The 16,789-nt window shown below is 44.2% G+C and overlaps 1 protein-coding gene across 6 annotated transcripts in view; it reads right to left on the bottom strand.

Annotated features, from left to right (window-relative positions):
• PTPN5 (protein tyrosine phosphatase non-receptor type 5) overlaps window positions 1-5,768 on the bottom strand; it is a 140,594-nt gene extending 134,826 nt beyond the window's left edge. The window contains exon 1 of one of the 6 annotated variants that reach the window (XM_084632331.1): window positions 5,633-5,768. In XM_084632331.1, coding sequence (XP_084488457.1) covers window positions 5,633-5,737 — 105 coding nt within the window. In that variant the 5' untranslated portion in view covers window positions 5,738-5,768. The other 5 variants (XM_084632330.1, XM_084632335.1, XM_084632332.1 and 2 more) reach the window with 5 other exon arrangements.
• Window positions 5,769-16,789: the final 11,021 nt, after the last annotated feature.

The following is a 16,789-nucleotide window of genomic DNA, read 5'->3' as shown; positions in this document are numbered from 1 at the left end:
ACACAATGAAATTTCGGACAGTTTGTCAGTGTGATTCACCTCCAGGTCTAGAATACACAGTAAATTCGCCTTTCTCTTTTCCATACCCATTTTTGCATAAATGTCTAAATTCCATTTTGTAATGGAAGCAAGCCATTCCAGGCACTGCATTTCAAGGCAAGTATAGCACTTCCCAGGTGATTAAAGCTCCTTGGCCTTCAGCCTTGTGTCTTACAAATACCAATGGAGGTATGCTGTAATCATCCAAAAATGCAGTGCCTGTTGTGTCTTATTGCTTAAAATGCTTGTCACATGTTAGTTGGGAGCACTGGACCTTTTATTGTCTACAGTAAGAGGAATACTGCTCATCTTAATCCTAAAAGAAGTTGCACAGCTAAAGCCCCACATCCATATCAGTTTTATTCTCAGGTTTCAGTGTAACAGCCGTGTTAGTCTGTATTTGCAAAAAGAAAAGGAGTACTTGTGGCACCTTAGAGACTAACCAATTTATTTGAGCATGAGCTTTCGTGAGCTACAGCTCACTTCATTGGATGCAGTTTTATTCTCATATACATTAAGCCCCCTTTGGTCTGAAAGGGGCCTTAGTGTAAATGAGAATCTGCCCTTTAGGCCAGTTAGACCAATTCTTGAATTTTATGAACTAGTGTAACACAAATCTTGCAATGATTTAACTAAACTAAACTGACTTTCCAAAACCAATGTAGTTAGTCTGGTGCAAGTCTGTTTGTGGACACTTATGCATCCGATGAAGTGAGCTGTAGCTCAAAAAAGCTTATGCTCAAATAAATTTGTTAGTCTCTGAGGTGCCACAAGTCCTCCTTTTCTTTTTGCGAATACAGACTAATACGGCTGCTATTCTCAAACCTTACTTTGGAACAGAAGTTTCTATCTTAGCCAAGGAGAGGATTTTTTTTTACAGTGACTTCTACAGGCTTTGGATCAGGCTCTGAAAGTAGCAAGTAACTCTGCATTCAAATGGCCCTGTGTTGCTACTTTTTGAGTCTACTATTCCATTCAATACGATCTTAGACTTACTGAGTTGTTTTCTTAATTCTACTGAGTAAAACAAAACTAAATCTATAGCAGAATTCTTAAACAGTTGAAGAACTAACATTGTAAGGAAAGACTGCACCAACTAGCAATCTACACAGCGGATATTTCAGTAACTTTGCCAGAGATAAACAAACAAAAAACCCAAAATATGAAGGCTTGCAAATCCCGTAAGGTGTGTTGCCCTGCAGTCTGCTTATAGTAGAAATTTTTGAACGGTTGTAGCTACAACCCTGTGATGCCACCCAGCCCCTGTGCAGATACTCTGAACCTGTGCCACTTATCTCCGTTTCAAGTTGCCCCAGCCTTTGAGTGTGTCTTGGAGTCACTGACACCTCTCCAGCATCCTGAGAATCCTCTTACTCAAAGAGAAGCCTGCGTGAGTAGTTTAACTCAGCTTTATGGCTGCTTTGCACCTCCCCAGCAATGCAGAAGGGAGTAGTGGAGGATAAGGGCCTGAATTTCAGAGCAGATTTTGCTCATTGTACATGCTATTTAATAAACAAAGACTGAAGGGAATACATTTATTTTGATCCCTTGAGATGTTATAAATCAAAATCACGAGTAGGAGGTTTCTTACGCATGATTGTAAGCCTCCAGTATGTGTAGCTCTTCACAGTGCAAGATCTGTCTGGAAAGTGCACTCTATTATGATATGGAATTCTATTCTCGATTGATAAGATTTTTAATTAACTTTAGTTCAGGAGCAACTGATTTCACAAATAACAGTTTGGGGGAGAGAAACATCAAATTAAAAATAAATGTCTCTTACATTTCAAGACTAAGATATTTTAAAAGATTTCCAACTGAGATAAGGCATATGCAGTAAACAAGCATTTTCAAATAAAACTGAATGACTTAAATGAGTTCAAGAGATTAATACAAGTTAATTATTAAGGATCCCTCTTGGTTTTGCAGAGGAATATGCTGCAGATCCCTAGGGATGGGACGACTAACATGCACATGGTATACTGCAATTCATTGTCATTTACACATCCTCAAACTGCTCCACACCATGGAGAACAAAGAGTTATCATATCAGGTGTTGAAAGGACCTGGGAAAGGACCCCAGAGCAACTACTCCCTATGCCCTACTGGCCAAACAGCTGCACTGCAGCACAAGTTATCCTGACAACATACTGCAGCTCCCAGGCTGGAAAAACAGCTCCTATGCACTACAAAGCTATGGCACAGGAATTTGGAGGCATACAGTCAAGTGGCACATACACATAACCACCATTCTCATCTTTCTTGTCATGCATAGCTCTAGGACTTGGGTGTAAAAGCAGCGCATTGCTGCTGAAGTGGATATGAGAGAGGAGCTTACGGACTGTTGGACAGCTGCATGTAATCAATGAGCCAGTGTATTTTCTGCCAATTGTAACATCGGAGAATGTACCTAACTAAGGTATTTCTAATAGATCTATTGAGGCCACCAGTTGTATTTACTTGTATCAGTGGCTGTAATGGTGCTTTGCCAAAGTGCACATTGTCTGTAGGCAATTTCTACCTGGTGTGCAAGGTGCAGCTACTTGGATCTGTGTATTGAACTTCAAAATATCATCTGCACTGCCCCTTCCTGCTCATGCTAGAATGGGCGTGACAAGAAGTCAACAGGGAGGAAGGTTGCTCTTGTGGCTGAGGCACTGGACTCTGATTCAGGAGTAGAATTCCTGACTCCACCCAGACTTTTTTATGTGACCTCACGCAAATCACCCCTCTCTTCACCTCAGACCTCATCTGTAAAAATAGGGATAAACATACTTCCTGTGTCTGTCCTGTCTGTATACGTTGTAAATTCTTTAGGGCCAGCCTCTTTCTTAACATGTGCCCGTACAGTGCCTTGCACAATGGGATACAGCTCTCTCTAAGGGCCTATAGATGCTACTTAAAACACATGTAAATAGTCACAGCAACACTCCTGCAGGAGTAGATGATAAATGGAGGATAGCATGCAGGGGTGGTACAAACCCTCCGCAGGCGTCTTCCATGGCTAGCCCTTAGCCCTCCTCCTGTCAAGCAATCAACTGAGCTCTGGCACTCTGCAAAGTTAAGAAACATGAAGACTGGCTTGCTTTTATTTCTTTGTATTTTTTTTAAACTCTATCCAACAAAGTAGTCCTTCTCTTACGGAAATATAAGGGATTGGGCTCAAATAAAGTAGAATAAAGTACACCAGTGACATTTTAGTAAAAGATATGGCTTTATTTTAATTAGTTGGAGAATATATATATCTCATTTTAGTCTAACAGTGTATCCATGAATGTGTGTGGCTGCTGTTTAAAGGCTAATAAACTTTCTTGCTTCACCCGTATGACATCTAGCTTGCAGATCGCATTGTAAGAAAGGAATGAACACTCTTTAAAAGTTCAGACCCTAAATTACTGGCAGTAATGCTATATTCAGCCTGGACAGTGGCTATCAACAAAAGATCACTACTGCAAAAGGTTACTCCTATTTCATTTCAGCAAAACAAAGTTACACACTTGGAGTCCTAATGCTTGACTTTGCTCGTGTATTTACACTTATTGAAATGAGTGGGACTCATCAGGTGCATATGTGTTTGTAGCATCAGGGTTGTGGGTTCCAATTTGGCCAAGTAAGTCAATGGCAAAGTGCCCACTGATTGCAACTGGAGCACAATCAGACCTCTGAGGCATAAATGGAAGTGACTCTAACTATAAACCTTTTAATCCCAGTGCTCTGATACAAATATCTTTTAAAGTGCTGCACTCTGTGCTTGTCTCTGCGTTCATAATGGGATATCAAAAAACAAGTGTAGGAAAAGTTTATTTTTTTATTCAAATATTATAATGAAGGACAAAATTTTCCTTAAGTGATGTATGAACAATTCCTGCTTTAGTCTATGAGACCTCTGTGAGTATTAGAGATCTGAATGTGACCGTGAATGCATGATTCATGCAAGAAATATTTTCTCAAACTGTTTGATCTGAATACACAGCTCACACCAACAAATGCTGTCCCACTACACATGGCTATCAAGAAACAAAGAGAGGGTATTGCTCACACATTTCTTTGAAATCTATCATTTATTAATCTAACACATGGAAAGGGCCTAGATCCTCAGCTGCTATCAAGCAGAATCCCTCTGATGAAATCAATGTAAGGAATGTAATGTAGTAATAATCGTGTAATGCAAGAGATCTAAAATATTGAATTGTTCTTCTTTCCCAAATACGATGTAAGAATTACCCTTCACAGAAAGAGACATATATATGCTAAGATAACCATATGAAAAATCAGAAAGTTTTAATAACTGTTTAACTGTAAACAAGCCAACAAACTGGCTACACACAGTCACTGTTTTGTTCCATTCTCTGCTTTGTGCCACCAAAACCCCTTCCAAACAAACCACCTCACAGACCTGCAGTTGCACAAAAGTCCCCAGCTTCCCAGGACTTCATTACCTACATTAACTATACAGGTCTCAGCACTGCCATCTAGTAGAAAGTAATAGTCTACCATGGCGTTGGCTGTCACATCCGCTCGAAAGGCAGCATTATTCCAGGAGAGCATCGCAAAGCTGTTGCTATTGTTAATATTTTACTGCAGTGAGTAGTTATCAGGTTAACAACCCAGTACGTGATTCGAAACCAATTTCCCCCAAACCCTGGGTCCTGCCAGCTGCATTATGTTCATCCAGAAAGATCCGTTAAACAACTAGATTAGCCTGGGTTTGTTTTGTATTTTTAACGCATTACTTCTGATTTTTCTATTGAAAACACTCCCTCCCCCCCCCACACACACCCCCTCTGCACATCGCAACAACAGCCCAGCTCCTGCTCGCAGCTGGAAAAGACCGGGGGGGGGGGGAGACCGGAGTCCCCTAAGTATTCGTGCCTAGGGGATGTAAACAGAGATGGAGAAAATGGGTCTTATCGATCACTCGGAATCTATACGGCCGCCTTCAATGCTGCTTGCAGATTTAGAGCCAGATGCGTGGAAATCGGAGCAATGTCCCCGCACCTCCGGCTTTCTCTCCTCCCCCCGTCACTCAACACCGGCGGGGTTCATTTATTTAGCGGCTGTTCACCCTCCAAGATGAACCAAACGCAGCCCCCACCCCAGGTCCCTAGCCCTGCCTGGAGCTGGGGCTGCCGGTGCATCGCGCCCGGTGGAGCAGCGGGGGGCAGCCAGCAGGGCGAGCTGGGACGCGGCGGGGGGAAAGGCAGGCAGGGGAGCTGAGCGGCTGCCCACGCGCGCGCACACACACACACACACACTCAGACACACACACACACCCCGGACGAACGCGCACGAACTGAACCAACCCGTGCGGCCCGATCCTGCCCCTCGCTCGCCTCTCACCATCGAGCGCAAGCTGGTCCCGTCGCTCCTGGGAGCCGCCACCGCCGCGCTGCACAACCAGCCTCCCCCCCCACCCCACCCCGCCCGCCTCCTTCCCCCAGCCTTTCTCCAGGGCTCCCCGCAGCGCTGCCGCTGCTATGCACGCTCCCCCCCCCCCCCCGCCGCGCCGCCGCCGCCCCCCAGCCTGGCTCCGTCCCTCCCGCCCCGCTCAGGTACGGAGGGCGCACAAAGAAAGAGCCCCCGCCTCACTCACGCGGCAGGAGAGCGCAGCCCAGCCGGGCGAGGAAGGCGACGCGAGGGCATGCGTGTGTGTCCTGCACACCGCACAGCCCCCTCCTCGCGTCCGCCCCGGCTCCATGCAGGCGGCGAAGCCCCCCACCCTGCCGCGCGCGGCCAGTCCCCCTAGCACGGCGGAGCTCCACCCCCCATTGCAGCCCCCGAGCCTGCACAGCCCCCAAACGCTGACTCGTCCCCACCCCTCTGGAAACTGCAAAAAAAAAAAAAAAAACAAAACCCAAAACACCCATCCCCACAATGCAAAACTTCCCTAACCCCTTAGGCGCTTCAGGGCACCCACCCACCCCCTCCACATTTTAAAGCCCCACCCCACTACATAGTACAAAGCATCACAACCACCACCACCCCCGCCACAGGACAAGGGCTCCATAACCCCACTGCAGGCTGCAAAGAACCCCCATCCCCCTACACAATCCAAAGCCCCTTCAACGCTATTACACCTTGGGAAGCCTCCCTGCACACTGCAACCTCAACCCTCCTGACTCTGCAGCGCTCCACCCTACTACCCAGTGCGCCCCAAGCCCCTCCACAGCCTGCAGAGCCCCCAGCACACCGTGCAAAGCTCCCCAACCCACCCTGCATGCTGCAGAGCTGCCTTCCCCTGTGAAAGGCAAAGGCAGCCCAGCCAGGGGCCCTGGGGGTTAGCTAGGCAGAGCACCCGCTAAAGGGAAGTTTCCCCCCTTCCTTGTTTGAGGTGGTTTCGCAGCAGGTGATGAATGTGGGGTGGTGCCCCCCCTCCCCCCCCCCCCCCGAGCAGGTTTGTGGTGCAGGAATCACTCCCCCTGTCTATGCAGATGCCCCTGGGACGAGCTGCAAGGCTGGCGGCAGCAGCGACAACAGCCGCCCACCACCCCCATTAAAGCTGTTCTCCCCCCATCTCTCTCGTTCTCTTTCTTTTCAGTTCACCGCCTTGATTGACAGGGAGCCTTTCAAAGGCCGCCCACACACGTTTTCCCTGAATCGGAGAGAGAGATGGCGAAGGAGAAAGCATGAATGAAATATTCAGCCTGCAGGAGCGCCCAGGAGCAGGGGGCGGCCAGGGAGAAAAAGACTCCAGCCTCCTAGGGAGCCAGAGTATCTGGAGCGCCCCCCTTTCGAGCAGCAACAGCCTCTACTGCAGTTGTGTGTGTCCTGGTTCAGCACATCCACAGGCCGGCATATACACTGTAGACAAAATGTGCACATAACACACAAGGCAGACATGTTACACAGACAGACAGACATATGTAGATAATATAAAGATACCTGATGTAAATTACACACACTCAGGCAAAGGGAGACATGCATACATTACTGGCAGAGAGAGAGAGAGAGAAAGATACAAACACAGAGGGAGACAGACAGACATATTCACAGATATTAGACACAAGTTACACATACACTATGCACAAAAAGATTACAGGTACACGCACTCTCACAAACAGAGACAAACATTACACATTAAGGCCCCTGTTCTGCAAACTAATGAATTGGTGGAGTGCTATGTTGTGAGCCATACTGAAGTCTATGGGGTTCTGCATAGTGCAGCTGCCCACCAGTGCAGTATCTATTGCAGCATCCAAGTCTAAGATAGACACACAGGACCAGATCCTCAGCTGATGTAAATCTGCTTAGCTTCAATGGAGCTACATCATTTAACACCAGTTGAGGATCTGGACCATAATATCTGATCCAGAAGTTTTATCTAGACGTTATAACAGGGAACTGAGGCCATGAGGATGGGGTTCTTTCTCCATCTTTGACATCTACAGGGGGTCCCTAGTATATGTCAGGGTTGCGTTCTTGAAAGGGCCACGGATACCGAAACAATGAATACCGGGGAATTTTTCCCCGTAAGAAATAATGGAATAAGGGGGGGAGATGAGTTCACAGTGTTGCCACACTTGTCTATGACAATGCTCTTTTCACCTAAACAGTGCGCCTTTTTACAATGACAGGTTATACAGCACAAATTTTACACATAAAACATTGAATAAAATAAGGTAGAATCCTACAGACACCGTTCAAACACATAGAACATTTTAATAAATAATATAAAACAGTGTCAATTAGGCTTACAGTACCTTACGTAGGGGTGGCGGCTGGGTTTTCTTGGGCTGGCTTTTCCATGGCTGGCTTTTCAGTTGCAGAAGTCCTAAAAAAATATTATATCGACGTCTGCTCTCCTGCATGAATCTTTGACGGATAGATCTCTCTGTAGCAAGCCACTGCATCATTGAGAGCCCTGAAGACTTTGGCAGGCGGTTCACGAAAAGGATCAGCGGTCCATGTGGTTTCGATCATCGCATACAGCAATCCAAAGAAACGGGAGAGATTCTTTGTCGTCGGACTCCTGGCTTCCTGCTCTATGTTGTCATCGTCATCCTTGCTTTCTTCAGATATCCGTCATTGGTGCAGCTCAATCAGTTCCTCATTTGTCAGTTGTTCAGTGTGAGACTCCAACAACAACTCTACATCCTTCTTCTCCACCTCCTTGAAGCCAACATCCTTCTCCAACTTGATGATTTCTTGCCGGAGAGCAGGAACGGCATCAAATCCCACAAAGCTGTGCACAGCATCTGGCCATGCATGGCGCCGAATTGCATTGCGAAGTGACCTCTTCTCACAATGCGTCAATGTTTTCTATGCCATTCAAGATGTTGTAGGACTTCCAAAACTCCTTTGCATTGGGCTTTCCTTCACCTGCTGTCTCCTTAATCAGCATGGAGAACGTCCTCCGTAGGTAATAAGCCGCGAATGTGGCCAAAACACCCTGGTCCATAGGCTGCAGCAACGATGTGGTGTTGGGTGGCAAAAATAGGATCTTGACATTCAGGCAGAGGGCTTCCTAGTCCAGTTTGTGGGCACTTGCGTTATCTAGCAGAAGGGGAATCTTAAAGGCCAAATTTTCCTTCTGACAGTAAGCCATAAATTGAGGAACAGCATGCTCTACAAACCACTCACGAAAATATTGCATGTCATCCAGGCAATGTTCAACTTCCAAATTACGGGGAGACAAGACTTGACATAGTCCCTCATTGCTCTTGGGTTTTCACTGTGATAGACAAGCAAGGGCTTCAACTTCTAATCACCTTCTGCATTTCCCCCAAGCAGAAGGGTTAAGCTGTCTTTGGAGGCCTTGAATCCAGGAGCAGTCTTCTTGTCATGAGAACTGTAAGTCCTCATTAGCATCTTCTTCCAGTAGAGGCCCATCTCATCTACGTTAAAAACTTGTTTTGGAGAGTAGCCACCTTCTGAAACAATTTTCTTTAGCTACGCAGGAAACATTTCAGCCGCTTCTTCATCCACACCAGCCACTTCTCCTGTGAGTTTTACATTATGTAGTTTGGCATGCTTCTGAAATCTGCGGAACCACCCATGACTAGCACTGAAGATCTCCTTTTCTGCTGTTGAGCTCTCTCCCTCTCTTTCCTTTAAATCATTATACTGGCTTCTGGCCTTCTCCTGAATCAAGCTTAAACTCACAGTCATTTTCTTTTGATGGAGGTCATCAATCCAATCAGCCAGCAAACATTCCATCTTCTCCATTGTACTGCTTCTCTGTTTTGTTATCTTCATCTATGAAAATTTCATAGCACTTCTAGCGCTTTCACGAATTCAATCAGCACTCTTAAAAATTGTGCGTACCATCGTAGCAGGCAAGCTGAAAATATGAGCAATGTCAGCTGCACACTCACCTCTTTCAATACGCTTTATAACATCTAATTTCACTTCTAACGTTACACTTTTATGTTGCCTCTTAAACACAGGCCCACTCTTAACACTTTGAACTCATTTTCCACTCATGATGGGTAGTAGTGTTCTGTACAGTACTGTACTCACGGCCCGCCCCCCCTCCACCCTTGTCCCTCCTCTTCCTGGCCCCTCCACCCTCTCCCTGTCTCTTCCCACCCAGTTCCGCCCCCTCCTCCAAGCATACCCTGTCCCCGCTCCTCCCCCTCCCTCCCAGCGCCTCCTGCATGCCGCTGAACAGCTGATTGTGGCAGGTAGGAAGCGCTGGGAGGGAGGGGGAGAAGTTGACGGCTGCTGGTGGATGGGAGCCGCTGGAGGGTGAAGGGGGGCACTGGCTGCCCCTGGATGCTAAGCACCTACAGAAAAGCGATGCAAAAGGTGAAGCAAGTAAGTTGCAAATGGCGAATACGTGGATCGGGACAGATGTGAATTGGAACACATTCCCCTATTGATAAGTGATGGATATGCGAAACGATGGATAAGGGGGAGAGGTATACTGGTGACCCCTTGTACTTGTTTTGTGACCCTAGGCAGCCACTTAACTACCATATTTCTCCATTCAGCCATTTGTGAAAAGAATATAACAATGCTTGCTAAAGACTCACTTGCAGATCAGAACTTCCCCAAAGCTTTGGCCTGCATAGTGTAGGATTCTGACTCAGGCACATCACTTATTTACCTAAGTTTAGGGATGTTAGGGGTGTGTTGGGGCTATGACTTCAATGGGTGTGGTCCACTGAAGTCAAGAGAGCTACACTAATTTAAACCAACAAAGGATTTGGCCCATGAGGTATAGGTAATATTTGTAAAGCACCCTTGGGTTAAAATTTAGCATTTTTATTTATTAATAATACTTATTTGGAATCCTTGAATGGAAACACTAGTAATATTATTAACCTATATCTCTCCTACAGTTTAAATTGAAGATAGCATTTTTATCTTCTAAACTCTCATATAATGTTGTTGAGTGATCTTCCACATTGCACCCAGAGGTAGCCACATTCAGTGGTGTGTAAACTGATTCCTGCCTGTAGTCATATAGAGCCAGATTCTCAGCTGGTGTAAATCAGTTTAGCTCCACTGAAGTCAATATACACCAAATAATTTACATCAGCTGAGGTTCTGATCCATAGTTTATAAAGCAATTAGGGATTCACATAATGACATATGCTAAAGTAATATATTATTATTATTAGTTTTTAAAGTTTTGCAGTAGTTATTATCAAAGTACATCATAAAATGTTGACAAGCCCTTTACTATAACATGACAAATGCATCACTATAACATAGATAGGTCAGTGTAATACTTTAGATATTTGTCCGGGGGTTATAAGGTTCTTATGTTCATGCTAACATTTCAGTATGACTCACCTACAGTACATATCACTGCCACAGCTGTTGTAGACCTTGTTCTGAGTCAGAGAGTGACTCTGTGATACAGGATTCTGGCAGTCAGTAAAATCCTAGTGATTTTCCCAATGAAGAATGAATTGCTAGTTGGTATCTGCAGCATGAGTCAGGATTTGATGTAGGGGGTGAAACTGGACTCATAAATGATAAAAAAGGCATGGGCTTTTACTTGTGGACTACTCCAATAATGTCCCAACTTGAATAACCTTCTTGAGCTGGACATCTGATACTGGTGTATAATGCACTACTTGTACCCTGTTTAGAATCTTCACTTAACAAATGATTCCTATTAATGATTCCCGCAGGAGCTCCCATATTGTTCAGTATCTAATATGGCACGAAAATAACTTGGACTGACTCTAAAATGTGAGTCTATTTGAGGTTCAGCCAATGTTAAAGGAAATTGTGGGCCTGATATGCTAGATCCCAGGTGGATCTTCTTTGCTGGGAATCTCTGTGGGGCATTAGTAGCATACATCAGAGGTTCTCAAACTTCATTGCACCGTGACCTCCTACTGACAACAAAAATTACTACACATTCCCGGGCCGGGGGCGGCGAAGCCCAAGCCTCGCTGCCCCTGGCTGAAGCCCTATGTTTTTTTTCCTGTCTCATGAGCCAGATTCTCCTATTGATCTAGAGGTGCAAAAGAGCTCTAAAGCCAGCCAGAGAGGCCAGGTGGCACATAGCTGAGGTAGATTGTGCCTATGTCCCTGCACTCCGAGCGTAACGTATATGAGGGGAAAAGACATGGCTGGAGCACTTCTGTACTCCAGCAGTCCTTGCCTGATGTACAGCTCCATGGGGATGATAGCTAGCTGGCATACTGGCATTCCCTGAAGATTTTCTAAGCTACACCAGGGCCAACATACTATTGGCCTCAAGGTCAACATCTCCCACATCTGCTGTGCCTACAGGATATTGAGAATCTGCGCCTGTACTTCTAGCCCCCCTGTAATCTTTTGTAACTAGTAGGTACAGGCGCCTCATGCATCTGAGATTTCTTTGCTACAAGGAGTTTCCCAAGTTTTCCATAAGAGAACTGTAGGCTGTGACTTATTTGGTTAGGCTTATGAGATGTCACCTGTCAGGTTTGTTGTGAGTATTTTTTTTTTGTTGCCAATCTTCTGTATACAAAATGGCTCTGGCTTTTATAGGTAAGTTTCCCCAGTACCTTCGCTGTAAGTTACTGGACACTATTTTTTTCATAATTATATGAAAACACACTGTAACTTGCAGTAACTTTTTCTTTAAATCCACTCATGTTTGTCGTTCCAGTATGTATCATTAGCATTTCAGGAAAATTGTACACCAGGGTTTCCCCATGGAAATGTTGTAATGTCATCAATGGAAATTGGAATATCAATGCAAGTTACAATGTTTTTATGTATATAATGCTGAATCAGGTGGAAATTTGACTAAAAGCTACTGCTCTGTAGCTAGTTTTCAAATGGAAATATGCCTAAGGTGGTCATACTTCGAGGACTGTATCGCTAAAATAGCCTTATAATAAAGCACTGGTCCTGGGTTTCATGTGTACAGCCCAGAGCCCTGTTTCAAGATCTTGGCTGCCCAGCTGAATCAGGTGATCAGTAGTGATGGCTCAGCGACATCACTGCCTATGAGAGGAAGTCTGTGGAGTCAGGGCCTGATGCTGTACCATTTAAGGCAATAGGAGCAGGAATAGACCCTTGGAGACGGGGGATGTGGGGTCAAGAGAAGGATGCAGGGGGAGCTTTCTGCCCCAGGAAGGTAGAAGATCTGGTAGGAAATACCTGCAGGGATAGAAGGGAGAGACTTTAGGTAGAGACCAGGCAGCAGATCCTGGCTTTCAGAAATGAATTAATGGAGTGTGTGGAAGACTTGTGTTGTGTTGTTAAATAAAGTGCTGAAGAAAGGGTAATAATTTTGTTGCTGTATGAAACTTTGTCTGACATACTGGCTGTTGAGTTGGCCTCTGGCTTCTAGTACTCTTCATATCTTCCCCCATGACCTCACTCTTCGTTATTACACATTGGGCCAAAACCTCAGCAGGTGTAAATCAGGGTAGTTTCAAAGAAGTGAATAGTTATGACAAACTACACCAGTTGAGGATCTGGCCTGTCTTTCTTTTCTACACTGACATTCTTATATTAGCACCTATGCCAAGATAAGGAAAGGAAGGGAGACCACAGTAGGTTGTATGAGGCAAAAACAAACTGCATTTGTAAGAGAAAATACATGTCTTCATATGATGCATATAAATGCCAAGAAAGCTACAGAGACAAGGTGTGAAGATAGCCCCCAGGTATAAAAGTGCATGCGTGAGACTTAAAACACACTGCACTTATGGATGTGCTTGTTAATTTTGTAAATGTTTTATTTTTCTACTGGATCTGAAAAAAATCATTCCCTTTTCAATTAATATACACCCATTCAATTATCTAAATGCTTGATTATTAAAACCTAGTATATCATACTTGCTTCAGGTTAAATATAAAATTAAAGGATTGTATTGGGAGGAGGGAACTTGAACTTTGTAGAACTTTAAGGGGGGAAAGGTACTTAAACTAGCGGTTGGGAATTTACAGTTTGCTTATTGCTATCTATAATGAAATGAATAATATCTGACTGTTTTAATAAAGGAAAATCCTTTGCTATTGAAATAGCTGGTAACTGCTTTTGGATGTTACATAAACTAAAGGGCACAATTTTGGTGACGGCAGCGTTTGCCATGCAATATTGATTTACTCAGGGGAGTGTGTCACTCTGGCATTCACAGCAACCAGACCACATGGAACTTCTTCCTCTTTCCTCCCACCAGTTTTTTATTTTGAATACAGAGTGCTGTAAAAGAAACATGAAGATTAATCATGTGCAGCTTTAGCCCCAGTACTCCCCGGTCTCAGTGCCCACTGGTACACATAGGCCCTGATCCCGCAATGACCTCTGTGCAGGTGGGTCTCTGCACTCCCATGCAGGCCCCTTCCCATCAGTGGAGCTATGTGAAGGGTCAGAGCTAAGCCTATGCAATGCTCATTGCAGGATGGGGCCTTTGGTTCGGAGGAACCTGCTCATTGGCAAGGAAGCTGTATTAGTCAAACTGCTTTTAAATATAATTTAAACAGAGTTTGCCTGGCAAGTGCACACCAAACCATCATTTTACAAACATGCTGCCAAGTGGCTCCCATCTGCATTACATCTACAGGTGTCTCAGGGGACTCTCTTACAACATGGTTTTCCCCTCACCTGGGTATTTCACAGTATCATTTGTAATGTAGATGGTACCTTAACGCTAGTCCTAAACTAACTGTGCTAAAGTGGAAAGACGCAACAGAGGGAAGTTTACCTTTATAAGCTATAAAGATGTTCCTGACATTACCGATGAAGTGAAGTAGGGCTGCTTTGTGCAGGCTGGTTGAGGGGTTTGGCCAGCTCAATTAAATATAAAACACAACACATAGCTGGGGAAGGAAGTCTGATGACACTATTCCAGCTTTGTTATCATGGTAACCATGATGTCATGAGGATACCATGGTTACCATGATATTCCTTATATTTCAAACATTTAAAAAAAACAGGAGGAAAAAAACTTTTTAAAAAGTTGATGTGGTGACATCTTTACCCAGCATAAGAAAGCTGTAAATGGAAAAACCAACCAGCATTTGATTCTGTTTCATAGTTCACCTTCAGAGAGGACATTTTGAAAGAAAGAGCATTTCAGCTAGTAATTACTGTTTACAGTACTGTCCCTGTCAACATATAGTGTATATCCTTGGGCTTTCCCCTCTCTCAGCTTCTGTCACTTCCAGCAGCTTTTTGGGATGAGCACAGTCTTCAAAAGGCTGAAGATCTTGTGGTTGTTTCTGAAACTTTAAAAGTAGTCATTTTCATGTGGGATAAAAACCTCAATCTGTGCAGAAGTGGAAAATAAAGCCATTTAACATTTAAAAGTTACCACAGGGACTCTCACCTTCAGGGGAGGAAGGCATGCAAGATGACTCTTGATTTCAGTCCTTAAGATGCTTCCTAGATGCAAAAATCCTAGTATGCTGCGTTAGGCTGCTCAGGGGAAATCAAAATGGTGCTTTTGTTATTTCATTGGTGAGTCAGTGGACTTTCTAGCCCTGGTATCTGACACTTGCAGGGACACAACCCTGGATAACAAGAAAGAGTGGGAGAATGCTTGGGTCCCTATTGACAGGCATCCCAGGGGAAAGGATGTGTATGTTGAGGGAGGACACATGTGATGTAAAGATCATTTATATTTTTAAGCTGATAATAGGTACAGGAGTTAGCAGTAGTCTGTGTAGACTAGGTTGGAGAACTAACAAATACATAAAAAAATCAGCACCTGCATTTTCAGAAGTACTAGTGATCTCGGGCGCCTCAATGTTTAGGTGCCCAACTTGAGACTTCTCAAAGGAAGTCTGATTTTCTGGGGGCAGATGCTCAGCATGTTTTGAACATCAGACATATTTAACGTGTCTCAAGCCAGGTACTCAGAACTCAAAACAACTTAAAATCACTAGATGCTTTTGAAAAATGTGGCTAATGAGCCCAAGGTCATTCAAGTTATATGCACTATTAACCTTATAACTGTTTGATCTTATCACTTCTATTGTGCTTTTTTACCTGCTGTTTGTTAATGTCACTTGGCATATTTTGCTTTGAATTACATTGTAAACTCCCGGGGTGAGGACTATATCGTCCTATGTGTTTTGTATGGTACCTAGCACAACAGGGCGTCAATCCTAACTGAGCAGTATGAGCTTGTTATTACAGAAGGTGTGCAAATATATCATTTCGAACCATAAACCACACTGGAAATGTCAGCTCTTTCTCCTTTTGTAGATACGATATGACCCAAAAAAAAAAAAAAAAGGCTTAGAAAACTCATCAAACCAGCCAAAAATGCAGGTGAAAATGGAAGTTTTACCACTAACTTCATCCCTGGTGGTTAGAGTGGAGCCCCTTAATCCATTTTAGGCATCTAAATGAAGATTGCCAGAGTTAGGATGTGCTGAGCATCCTTGCATTCCATTGGCATCTGTGAGATCACCTCTACTAGGGTGCCTGGGGATTTAGGTGCTGCTTTCTAGGCCCAACTTTGGAAGTGTCAGCCTTGCATATTTTTTCATATTTAGTGCCCTGTAACCAGGCAACTGCCTTCTGAGCATCTCCACGTTGCCAGAAGTGATCCCACAGCAACTTGCCTATTCTCTTCTTCACTTCTTCAGGGCCCTTTACAACCCATATGCGGTCTCTCTTGTGGCTAGCCTCCCCCCAACACACAGCTGGGGCCAGTTTAATCATAGAAACCGTTCAAAAATTATTCTCAAAGTCCCACAAGTAAAGTCCATCACCATGAACAAAGATTCCTACTCAGCTCTGTCTCTTCTACCTGGTACAGAGCTCTTGTGTCCCAGTTTGCTCTTCACAGAGCCACTAGACCCAGCCCTTTCTATTTGGAGCTTTGGCTTCCTTCGCCTCTCAGCATCCTTCCCTGTTCTTTGCCTATGGTTGCTTTTTGCTACAGCAGCCTCATCATACAGGCTATGACCGCCACTTTCTTCATTCATTTTTAGCCAAGTGTTTTGTTTGTTATAAATATCCTTTCACTCGGTCTACTTTCCTTAAAGAAACATAGTCAGGGTTTTTGGTTTTTTGTTTGTTTTTTTCTCAGTATTCCATTTCTTTGACATTCTCACTAGTCCCTTTAGGGAAAAATCTTTGATTCCAAGCCGACTCAATTTTTCATAATGAAACTTTCATTCCATAGAATATTGCTCATAATGCCATAGAACAGAATCAACAGTTTCTTTGGTTTTGCACACATTACACAGCCTGTCTTCGTGTCTTTTTAGTAAGTTTAACTTAGTTAAGGCACAATGACCTGCTAAATGCCTACTAAAAGTGCCTACTTCCCTTTTTCGGTCATGACTGTGGAGTAGAATATTATTTTTGATTTTTGAGCATACATCTTAAAACTTT

Source organism: Lepidochelys olivacea (assembly GCF_965140295.1).
Source record: "Lepidochelys olivacea isolate rLepOli2 genome assembly, chromosome: 6".
Taxonomy (NCBI): Eukaryota; Metazoa; Chordata; order Testudines; family Cheloniidae; genus Lepidochelys; species Lepidochelys olivacea.
This window is presented reverse-complemented; position numbering and strand designations above follow the sequence as displayed.